Here is a 12,132-nt window from a genome sequence, read left to right on the forward strand (position 1 = left end):
TCACCATATTGTCTTTTTTTTTTTTTTTTTTTGAGATGGAGTTTTCCTCTTGTTGCCCAGGCTGGAGTGCAATGGCACGATCTCGGCTCACCGCAACCTCTGCCTCCTGGGTTCAAGCAATTCTGCTGCCTCAGCCTCCCGAGTAGCTGGGATTACAGGTCCCGCCACCACACCTGGCTAATTTTATTTTATTTTATTTTATTTTTATTTTTAGCAGAGACGGGGTTTCACCATGTTGGCAAGGCTAGTCTCGAACTCCTGACCTCAAGTGATCTGCCTGCCTCGGCCTCACAAAGTGCTGGGATTACAGGCATGAGCCACTCTGTCCAGCCTCCTCACTGTATTTTCTTGCTTAAATACTTCATTTGCGTCCCCTGGTACTTAGGATAAAGGCAAAAATCTTCGACCTGCCTACAAGGCCCTGCATAGTGTAGGCCCTGTTTATAAGTCGGCCTCACCTCCCGTTACTCTAATGCCAGCTCTCTGCTACGGCAACGCTGGAGCCCTGGAGCTGCTGGAGGCCCTTGTGCACGCTGCTCCCTCTGTCTTTTCGCTTTCTTTTCACCCAGTCAATACTCACCATGCCTCCAAATCTCAATAGTCACAGCCTAACTCTGAGAAGGCTCGGATTTATCACAGGCACTCAGCATTGTGTACCTTCATCTCCTTCTTAGCACTTAATAGTCAAGCTCTTCTATTCATTTGAGAAATCACTGGATTAGCATTTCTCTCACTGGACTATGAGCTCCGCGAGCCCAGGGGTCATTTCAGTGTCACTAACTGTGGTCTCAGTGCCAGGTGCTCCACAAATATTGGTCAATAAAAGAATGAAATTGGTAGAAGGGGGTGGGGTGAATAACAAGTTCTCACCTGTCTTTCCACATGGTTGGGTCTTGTCTAGGCTCTGAAGCGAGCATAAGGGTTTTAAAATCTTCTCCTGTTATGGATTGGTTATACCAGGGGTTACACTCTGGGGCTTCTAGATGGCATCCAGCCCACAGCTATGTTTTGGTTTATACTAGGCATTTGTCTTGCTCTAAGAAAAAGGGAGATTTGACAGTGTGGCATGCATTCCTGCATGACAGCTGTAGAATGGAGCTGAGCAGTGGCTCCAGCCCCACAGATGGCACCACTTCCTCAGTCAACCATGGTCCCATCACGCTGGCCTGGCTCCAATTATCATTAGCCTGGCTTCCTTCCCTAGGCACCTGGGCTTGCCACTCTCGAACCCCCCTCCCAGTAGCATGTAGCAGTATTTCTTCCCCATGTTTTCCTTATCTGTGACTTGATTTATTTCCTCCTCTTTATGGTCCTGTGGCCAGGATTGGGTCTCAGGTATGGATGTGGCCACCTATCACCACGGAGCAGCACGCACACTGGCTTCTCAACCATGGGCACTTTCTCCAGAGAGCTCAGGATTTTTTAATGAGCGTGAGCTCTTTAAGGTAGTACAACAGCCTTGTGATCACACCCATTTTACAAACAAGAAAACTGAGGCAGAAGAAAACAGGGTGTGACCTGGTTCTCAGAAACCAGGCCTTTTTCTCCAGAGTCTGGGTTCCATCCTTCATACCTTCAACAGATACCCACTGGACACCCGCTCTGTGCTAAGCCCTCCTCTAGGGACTGGGAACACAGCAGTGAACACAACAGACAAAACTCCCTGCCTTGTGAAGGTTACACCTGGGAGCCGGGGGTGACAATAGACACTAAGTAAAATAAAGACATTAAGTGATAGGTTTGAAGGTGGTAAATGCCACCAAAAACAGGAAAGTAGGGAGGTAGAGGAGGGGGTTGGGGTGTTGAGATGGTCTGCAGTGGTGGGGAGGGAGAAGAGTGGGTTGGGGTGTTGAGATGGTCTGCAGAGGTGGGGAGGGAGAAGAGGGGGTTGGGGTGTTGAGATGGTCTGCAGTGGTGGGATGGGAGAGGAATGGGTTGTGGTGTTGAGATGGTCTGCAGTGGTGGGAGGGAGAAGAGGGGGTTGGGGTATTGAGATGGTCTGCAGTGGTGGAAGGGAGGGGAGCGGGTTGGGGTGTTGAGATGGTCTGCAGTGGTGGGGAGGGAGAGGAATGGGTTGGGGTGTTGAGATGGTTTGCAGTAGTGGGAGGGAGGGGAGTGGGTTGGGGTGTTGAGATGGTATGCAGTGGTAGGGTGGGAGAGGAATGGGTTGGGGTGTTGAGATGGTTTGCAGTAGTGGGAGGGAGGGGAATGGGTTGGGGTGTTGAAATGGTCTGCAGTGGTGGGGTGGGAGAGGAGGGGTTTGGGGTGTTGAAATGGTCTGCAGTGGTGGGGTGGGAGAAGAGTAGGTTGTGGTGTTGAAATGGTCTGCAGTGGTGGGATGGGAGAGGAATGGGTTGAGGTGTTGAGATAGTCTGCAGTGGTGGGAGTGGGAGGAGCAGGTTGGGGTGTTGAAATTGTACGCAGTGGCCAGGGAGAATAGAGAATGTGGCCATGAGTAAAGACAAAGGAGGCGAGGAGCAAGCCAGGAAGACTTGTGACTCCTTGGCAGCAGCAACACCTGTAAAGGCACTGAGGGCGGGAGGTGCCTGGTACACTGGAAGAAGAGCAAGCCCTGCTGCCTTCATGCCAAAGTTCAGTTGCCACCTGTTATCTGACTCCTGGGGCAGCCCTGTGGGGTCTGGGCTTTTCTCAAGTTCATCATACAGAGTTTGAGGACAGTGCAAAATACTCTCTGTTCTGCTGTCATTCCAACACAGTGTTGGACTGCCTGGCTCCAACCTAAAGAAACAATCTGTGAGGGGCCCCAGTAAGTCCCTACTGACTCCACCCCAAGGCTGTAAAAGGCAGAACCAACTTGAGGGACAGAACTGTAGGGAAACTCTTGGGGCTTTCTGAGACTCTTTTTCCATCTGGGCTCTTTGGCTGACACATAGTGTCACCTTAAATGAGCAATGTTATACAAACCGATGAGAGCAGGGTGGTAAAACAATAGGAGAAATGGGGTCGTCAGAGCAGAGTCTCAGAAGTGTGAGTAGAAGTGCAGGGAGCAGTTCTACCTCTCAGCCTAGGGGGAGAGAGGGTTGGCAGGCTGGTGGTATCCACATGAAGCCCAGGCTTTCCTTGAGCCCCTGCCAACTCTTGCTCTCTGCCCATCATCCATCACCAGCAACTGGGACCCTTCCAAGCAGATATACTTTAAAAAATATCCACTGGTTCACCAGGTCTTTGGGATGCAGTTCAAGTCCTTGGTGAGGCACACAATGTCTTCCATGAGCCCACCTCACCCTCTTCCCTAATCTCATCTCCTGTGCTTCCCCCTGCTATGCCAGTTAGGAAAAATTGTGGCAGACTTTGTAATGGGCAAAAAAAGACTACTGGGTGTCCTTTCACTGGAATGCTGGGCATTTGTCTAGCACATCCCTTCAGGGCATCTGATTCTATAGAAGCCTGCACCTTTCATTGTCTCGAACTGAGCTATTTTACAACCATATAAGTTGCAGAAATCAGATCCTAATACAAAGGATTCTTGTTCCTAGAGATACACAAGAATTGTCTCTGCTGGAGATGTAACCGATTCCCTGCCCCCTGTGGAAGGGGCCACTTTTACACCTATTAGCAAATTCATTTTAGCATTCCTGATTGCCTGTATATGTTGCCTGCTCTTTGGATTCTCTTTCGAGTTGGTTTTTGCATCTTATGATGCCCTCATTAATTAATGAGTTGAATAAAACCTTTGACATGTATTCATTATATATCTCCATCAGAGTCATGATGTTACTCTTTAAAAACATTATCCCTACTATGTCCTAAAGATGCAGCCGTGCCAAGTATCTCCAGGTTTTTCAAAACAGTCTTTCTTTTTCACTTTTGCCCTTGCTTCTGCTTCTATCAAGAACCCTGGTGGGGCACGGTGGTTCGCGCCTGTAATCCAGCACTTTGGGAGGCCAAGACAGGAGGATCACGAGGTCAGGAGTTCGAGACCAGCCTGACCAACATGGTGAAACCTTGTCTCTACTAAAAATATAAAAATTAGCTGGGTGTGGTGGTGCACACCTGTAATCCCAAATACTAAGGAGGCTGAGGCGGGAGAATCACTTGAACCTGGGAGGCAGAGGTTGCAGTGAGCTGAGATTGCACCACTGCACTGCAGCCTGGGCAACAGAGCGAGACTCCATCTCAAAAAAAAAACACAAAAAACCCAAACTGCTTTTTTCTACTTTTAATACTCAGCTCAAATATCACCCTCTCTGAGTAGCTCTTTTCCTGTTCCTGCGCAGAGTTAATAATTGCCCACAGAGCAGCTCATTCGCTGTAAATGCTGGCATGAGTCTCATTGTATACAAATTATTTTTATATTAATAGGTCTGTTTCCACCATTGGACTTCAGTCTCTGCTATAACATGGACTATGTCCTATTCACCTTTGGCTCGCCTATGCCTAGCACAACACCTGGCAAAGTGGCACTCCATCTATACATGTGGGAACGAATGCTGAAGTAGCATCCAAAAGGGTGACTCTTCGGTGTTCATGGAGTTGAGATTTGGGCTCCTTATTTGCACTTAGTATTGTCACCAACTCCCAGGTCAGAATGACTAGAAGATATGTGTGGAGGATTTTAAAAATTAGGTTTCTTATGCATATTGCCAAACCTTACTTATCCTACCCCTACTTAAATATAGAAGGCTCTGGCAAGAAGGAAGTGTAAGCCAAGTTGGAATATAAACCTGGTAACCAGAACCCTCCTTGTGATGCCCCTTTGTGAACTGAAGCACTGCTGCAAGCCCTCAGACCTTTCAGATGCTGGAATGAAGGTGCCAGCCAATTGCCATGCATTTTTTTTTTTTTTTTTTTTGAAACAGAGTTTTGTTCTTGTCATCCAGGCTGGAATGCAATGGCATCATCTTGGCTCACTGCAACCTCCACCTCCCGGGTTAAAGTGATTCTCCTGCCTCAGCCTCCTGAGTAGCTGGGACTACAGGGGTGTATCACCTTGCCTGGACAATTTTTATACTTTTAGTAGAGACGGGGTTTCACCATATTGGCCAGGCTGGTCTCAAACTCCTGACCTCAGGTGATCTGCCTGCCTCAGCCTCCCAAAGTGCTGGGATTACAGGCATGAGCCACTGTGCCTGGTCGCCGTGCATTTTTATTAGAGTGGAGGTAAAACACTGTGGACAGCTCTGGGCACCCAGTTTAATTTAGTGGGTGGTGGCGGCTTCTCTTTCACCACCTCTCATCAGAGCTCTAGGATTGGTAAATGCTTTTGGCAGGAGGGAGGACAGAATGAACCAAAGATCTAATCTCCCTTGGGAGGCTCTTTGGATACAAACACTTCAGGGCCACTCCCTACTGGACAAACAGGACTACAGGTCTTTCCATCAAGTCCCGCCCTAACTTCTAGTAAAGGCAACGGGTGCCGTGGGATTTGGGGCCAGATCTCCTGGGTATAATTCCGGGTCTGCCATTTCCTCACTGTGTGTTCTTGGACAAATAACGTAAGTTCTCTGAGCCTCAGTTTCCTCATCTGCAGTAACAATAGTACCAAGCTCAAAGGTTGGCACTCAAAACCTGTGAGGATTAAATGAGTTCATTGAGATAGTGTCTTGCATAATGCCTAGCACATAGTAAATAGCCAGTAAATGTTCATTCATTCAATAAACATTCATCCTCATTATATTATTACGATTATTCTCCTTCAGGGCCTGCCTCGCCTTACCTGGGGAAGAGATTGATCATTACCTCATTCTCTGCCACTGTGTTTTCTTTTCTATCATCAGCTCCTTCTTGGTCTCTATCAGGTCTCTTGGTTTTATTTTTCTCATTCTGCTTGGACTTGGCGCCCTCAGGGGCCCTAGTGACCTTTGGCCCCAGCCCATCTTCCTTGCCTGAGTCATCGGGATGGGGGTGTCTGCTTTCCCGCAGCCTGGCCTCATCCTTCCTCCTGGACCTCCCAGGGCCATCCTGCTGCTGCTTCAGATACTTGTCCAACTTGACTTTGGGCTCTTTCCGGTAGTAGCCATCTTCGCGGCTTTTGTAGCTGGACACAGAATGGGGCGGGTTGGGAGATCCAGACCTCAGGTACTTCTCTCGGTGGGACCTCCCTCCTTCCGGTCGCTCGTCCAACTCAGCCTTGTCCAGTTGCCGGGGGTGGTGTTTGCGATCATGTGCCCAGGGGTCCATCCTGTCCCTCTTGTCATCCCCGTTCTCCCTCCAGGGAGCCGGGTCTCGTTCTTCCTCCCTCCTGGCATAGGGAGAGTGCTCCCAGGAGTCCCGGCTATTGCCCCAGTCAGCCCGGGAGGGGCCCGGAGGGCTGTGGGAAGAGCTGCAGGAAGTGAAGCTGGGAGTGTGGGACCTCGGGGAGAGTGACCGGCTCACTGGACTACGAGACCGTGGCCTTTCTGGGCCATATCTGTGAGGGAACCAAGGAGCAGGATTTAGAATCTTCACGCCTCCCATCCCACCCCACCCACACACAGATACAATCTCTCTCTTAGATATACTGTGTACGCTCTTAACTCCCAACTCTACACAACCACATAGAGTGGTTCGGGAGAAAGCCTTTTCCTCCCTTCTGGCTTCTGTGCAGGGGACTTCTCCTAAGCACAGTACTGGCCACTCTCTATCCCTTTACTCATCCTGCTCCTGGGAACTAGGAAGAAGAACTAGGTTGCTTTGGCTCAGCTCCAGCTTGCCTTCTCTTAGAAGGGAGCTATGCTCAGGGAGCGGACCTCTGACTCTCCTCCTGGGGGTGTGCAGGGTGGGCACTGGGGGGCAAGATTGCCCTAGTCCAGCCTAGTGGGTAAGGCTGCCCAACCCTGGGTGCTGTTAGCTGGCCTCTTAGCCAGAAGACTTGAAGCCACTTCTACATTTGGGCTGTATCAGAATAAAGCCAACCTCTTAGCCTCCACTTTTCTCATTTATTTCTCAGCTCAATTTATGCATGGAAAAGGGATGCTAATTATTGGGGAGGGTAGGCTCAGAGGTTAAAAAAAAAAGAATTAGGAAGGTATTTTAGGGTTGGAAGAGACTCTAGAACTCCAACCTATACATTTGAGATGAAGAAACTGAAACCCAGACAAGGACCCCAACCTGTGTAAGGTTCAGAGCAAGACTCCCTAAGCTCCCTCCGCTCTGCTGCAGAATTGCAGGTGGCAGGATGGGATTTTACACGTCTTTTAAAAACCCAAATAATCATAATTTTTTTAAAAAACAGATAAACTAATAAACAAATAAAGATAGCAAGCCTGAACAGTTACATACAAAGATATACACACACATATACACATACACTTTGAAGACTGTTTGGTTATTAAGCAGGTAAACTGAGTCATATATCCGATACTCTAAAAGGATGGGCATTTTTTCATTAAGTTCCCAAATACAGGAAAACCACGCAGCCCTCACTGACCAGGGGACACCGAGGTGCATCTCGCTAGGACCAGGCTGCCTTGACCATCATGGGGGAAACAGCCTGGGCTTGTGTCCTCTACTGGGAAGTGACAGCACCGCCTACGGCCACTGCAGCAAGAATCCCAAGATGTGCCAGCCAGGTGCCTGCTCCTGCAGTTTTCTACCTCGGTTCTCTGCAGGAACTATCTTTGTAGGGGAGTGACAGTGGTCAAATTGTAGCCCCAGCTTGACCTGATCACAAACTTCGGCTGGAAGAAATGGGTTGGAAAACTGAATATATTCAATGTTCAGAGAAAGTGACTGTTCAAATAACTGATTTTTTAAAACCATCTACATTCTACTTCCTACACCTACATTCAACTCATGAAAAACCAAGAGCTGGTTCTAAACAGAAGCCAGTTTAGACTTCTGGACTGGTGTTTTTCATAGGGAACATGGAAAGGTGGGGCCCAGAAAAGCAGATGGATGGGGTAGGGGCAAGAGCAGGGCACAGCATGACTCAAATGCCCCTAAGAATGAGAAACGGGAGTGTGTTCCCACTGCCCAGAACCTGCCTGGAGACTTAGGGCTTGGGGCCTCACCTGTCTGCTTCCCGGAACAGGTCCCTCTCCCTCTGGGAATGGATGTCCTGGATGATGGCAGCCACAGCCTTCCCGGGTTTCTAGCAAAGTCAGAGAGATCACCATCAGATCAGAGATGGCCTTGCAAACACCAGAGGGAAGCAGCTCTGACCTGGGTCATTCACTGCCTGGTCCACCAAAAGGGAAAAAGTGCCTTGTGTGGAGAAGACAAAAGGTATAATCCAATGGATGAGTGTGAGTATAATGCTAAACTGGGTAGCCCAGAGAACACTGAGTGGTGGTCCATCGAACTGGGGAAGGAAGGAGCCTGGTGTTCACATCCATGTGCTGGAGACAAGCAGCATTTGTTAATACCCACCTCTGCCTGAATTAAAAAACTAAAATAAAATGTGTAAGAAAGAAAAGGAGAGAGGGATGGAAGGAGGGAAGGAAGGAAGGCAAGCATGCATTGTAAACTTGGAGAGACTTGAAGATCATTGACTGCAGCCTCCACCTTTAATATCTATGGAAACTTAGAGCCAGAGAAGTTGAGGCAGGGTCTCTGCTCTGCACAGCTCCAGGGTCACCAGCCACCTTGTGTTCCGTGCAGTTGGTGACTCTTGGAGTTGTGTTGGGTTAAGGAACACTTCAAGGTCACGCAGATAGTGAAAAGAATCAGGACCTGACACCAGGTATTTTAACTCCAAGTTCCTTTCCATGCTTTCCATGCCCTGTGCCCCCTTCAACACCTCATGCACAGGCATCAGCTGATGCTCAAAGTAAATCTGTGAGGAGGGTGGCATAAGCTGGGAGTCGGGCTTCACAGCTGAGAATAGTAGGCAACCAGGGCTCCATCCTTCCCTGAAATCATTAGACGGTGGCTATGCCAGGACAGGACTAACCCCAGCCCCCCATTCCCAACCAAAGCCCTTTCCTAAACCCAGAATGGACACACGATAACCAAAATAAATAAATAATAAACGATTTAAAAAAAAAATTCACAAGCACAAAAGGCAAGTCAGGAGCATCTTCCTAAAGATGATGCAAAATTCATCCTTTAAATAAAAATGTATCAAGCAGAGCGAATTTTATGGAATATGAGTTATATCTCAAAAAAAAGCTGATTTTTTAAAGACCAAGGCTAATAACCCTCAGTCTATGTAAACTTTTGATAATGAGTTTTATTAAATTTAATCAACTGCTTTTTATCCTTGATTTTTTCTATGTAATTTGCAAGGAATCATGCATCTTTTAAAAATTTTTTTTTAAAGAAACGAGGTCCTGCTCTGTCACTCAGACTGGAATGCAGTGGCACAATCACAGCTCACTGAAAGCCTCAACTTTCCAGGCTCAAGTGATTCTCCCACTTCAGCCTCCCAAGCAGTTGGGACTATAGGGGCTCATCACCACATCAGGCTAATTTTTTCAGTTTTTATAAAAGACAAGGTCTAGCTATGTTGCCAGGACTGGTCTTGAACTCCTGGGCTCAAGCAATCCTCCTGCCTTGGCCTCTCAAAGTGCAGGGATTACAGGCATGAACCACCACGCCCAGCTAAATCATGCAATAAGAGCCATACAAATGTTAAAAAGCATCATGTATCTCATTTGACAGATGGGAAACTCAGGTCCAGAGATGTGATCTAGCTGGACTAGCACAGTATGAGTGCTCTAAGTGGCGTGGCTGATTATCTGTTATTGTTGAGATAGAGGGTTGGGCTGGGAAAAACAGAGTAAAGGTGACAATGAAGGAGGAGCTGCCTGCAGTTTCAGGGAGAGAGGTCAGGGCTAGTACACAGAAAAGAGACATAAAATGTTCAAGTGAGGGAGGGACCTCACCTCTTGTCATACGGAGATGCAAAGTGAAAGAATGTCAGAGAGAAGGCAGTGACTCCTTCATCTGTGCTCGTGAATAAGTCAGAGGTTTTAGAAGTCAGCCAATCCCCCATTCAAGAAAAGGCCCAGGAACTCAGCACTGGGCAGGATGTCCACCAGAAAAGGCACCACAACTTTGGCAAATGGTCCCTTATGTCAAACTGAAGCTGCAGAGATCGACCCTTTATAAAGCACCTGAAAGTGCCACCTACAAATAACCAGATCACCCAAGACTCGCACTGGCCTCCAGCACCTCAGCTGCTTAAACTGGACCTTGTTCAGACCAAGGCCAAACAAGGATAGAAGCCAAGGCTGTTGGCATTGGCCAAGAAGAAAGTTGCTGTCCAGGATGTCTCCTCCCACCCCGCCGTGTGGCTAGAGACCACCGGTCCTTCAGCCAGGGTCGGCTGTCACTTGGGGTAGAAGAAGAAGGCTCACTTGAAGCTGATAGAACTTAATGTGGATCCCACCAAGTGGGTCTTCTTCCTGCCTGCCCACCTTGGGCCACACAAGTGACTCCGGCTACTGTATCATCAAGGGAAAGCCAACTGGGATGGCTAGTCCCTGAAAGGACCTGTCACAGCAGGCACCAAGGGAGCAGCGGAGCTTGGGAAAGCTGGTGGGAGCCATCAGGACCAAGATCATGTCATGAGATCTGCCATCACCGGGGAGGCCACACCCCAGGTCCCTCCCAAATCTGTGGTTTGCATTGCCACATTAGAATGGACAAAGGCTAAAGAATGTGTCCCCAAACTGGGATAAATGTATCTGGCAACTCTTTAGAACATAAAAATAAAATTCCCCATGGGAATTGGATGGGGAGCTTTCTGTTGTAAAAAGAGTCCCCAAGGTTCCAGTTTTCTTCTGCTCTTCTGGAACTTCATATTCTCCTGGTTATTCCTTCCAGCTCAGATCCAAGAAAGGCTGACGTGGGAGGAGGATGGTCTTGGCAGGGAGCGGCTGAGGTTTTGCAGATTACCCACGGCAGAGTGACTATGAGGGTGGGGCTCAGGCGCATGGGGGCAGGAGCAGGTCAGACCAATGTCAGGGCCAGAGGCATTCCACAAGCTCTCGGTCCCTTCTGCACCTTGGTTATCACAGATGGCACCCCCAGGCCCTTCCCCTCAGGGGTGCCCCCAATGAGGGGCAGAACAGGCTGATCAGACACTGCAGATGTAAACATCCTCTAGTGGCCCATGCAGTTTCCCAGGAGTCAAAGAGGTGCAGTTAGAGTGGACTTAGAAGAGCCTCTCCTTGGCTTAAACCTTCCTCTGTCCCTTATTTTCTTAACGACAGAACGTCCTCCTGGGGTCGCTTTCAGCCCATACCTCCTGGAGTTACTTCTATCCGGATCGCAGGTCCCCCGTGAGGGGCCTCCTGCGCTGACAGTCTTCACACAGCCAGCACCAGCACAGAGCCTGGCATGGAGCAGGCGCTGCCTAACACCCATCTCAAGATGCGTGGCTGGAGAGATGGAAGGAGGTGGCTGCAGAGAATGAATATGAATCTGCAAATACTACATGCTGGGGCTAGCGGTCATAGGTATTGTGATCCCTCCCGAGGATCAGAGCATTGGTTCTGCTATTTTAGGTGGTAATTGCAAATTGTTTGGTGCTCTGTGGACCAGCTGTCAGCTGCCATCTGAAAAGGGGACAGAAGTAGCCAAAGATTTTCAAATAAGAGAGTTGACTTCTGAAAGCCCTAAGAAAATTCTCTCAACCTTCCTCTTTGACCAGCTTCTGTATCCTGTGGGTAAAGGCATAAAGAGGGCAGGTGAAACAAAGGTGATTACAGCTTTGTAATCAAAAAATGAAATGGGAGAGAAAAGAGTAGGTCTATGATAAAATTTTGGTTACCTTTTTATTATAGAAAATTTCAAACATACACAAAAGTAGAGAGAATGGTTTTTGAACCCCGAAGAATCTATTACCCATCTTCAGTCAATGATGCTGACCAATCTTGTTGCATCTTGATATGGTTTGGTTCTGTGTTCCCACCCAAATCTCATATTCAATTGTAATCCCAGATGTTGAAGGTGGGGCCTGGTGGGAGGTGATTGGATCATGCGGGTGGTTTTTAATGGTTTAGCACCATCCCCCTAGTACTACTCTCGTGATAGAGTTCTCACAAGATCTGGCTGCTTAAAAGTGTGTAGCACCTCCCTGCTCCCACTCTAACTCCTGCTCTGGCCACAAAAAACATGCCTGCTTCCCCTTTGCCTTCCGCCATGACCGTAAGTTTTCTGAGGCCTCCACAGCCATGTTTTCTGTACAGCCTGAGGAACCATGAGCCAATTCAAGCTCTTTTCTTTATAAATTATCCAGTCTCA

The 12,132-nt window shown here is 48.4% G+C and overlaps 1 protein-coding gene across 4 annotated transcripts in view; it reads right to left on the reverse strand.

Annotated features, from left to right (window-relative positions):
- Positions 1-12,132, reverse strand: part of LOC105466629 (RNA binding motif protein 20) — a 197,223-nt gene that overhangs the window by 21,211 nt on the left and 163,880 nt on the right. For all 4 annotated transcript variants that reach the window (XM_011715696.3, XM_011715699.3, XM_011715715.3 and 1 more), the window contains exons 8-9: positions 7,953-8,032; positions 5,701-6,370 (exon numbers count right to left, since the gene is read on the reverse strand). In XM_011715696.3, the coding sequence (XP_011713998.2) occupies positions 5,701-6,370; positions 7,953-8,032 (750 nt within the window). The remainder of the gene's footprint in view (positions 1-5,700; positions 6,371-7,952; positions 8,033-12,132) is intronic.

Source organism: Macaca nemestrina, chromosome 9 (assembly GCF_043159975.1).
Source record: "Macaca nemestrina isolate mMacNem1 chromosome 9, mMacNem.hap1, whole genome shotgun sequence".
NCBI classification, from domain to species: domain Eukaryota; kingdom Metazoa; phylum Chordata; class Mammalia; order Primates; family Cercopithecidae; genus Macaca; species Macaca nemestrina.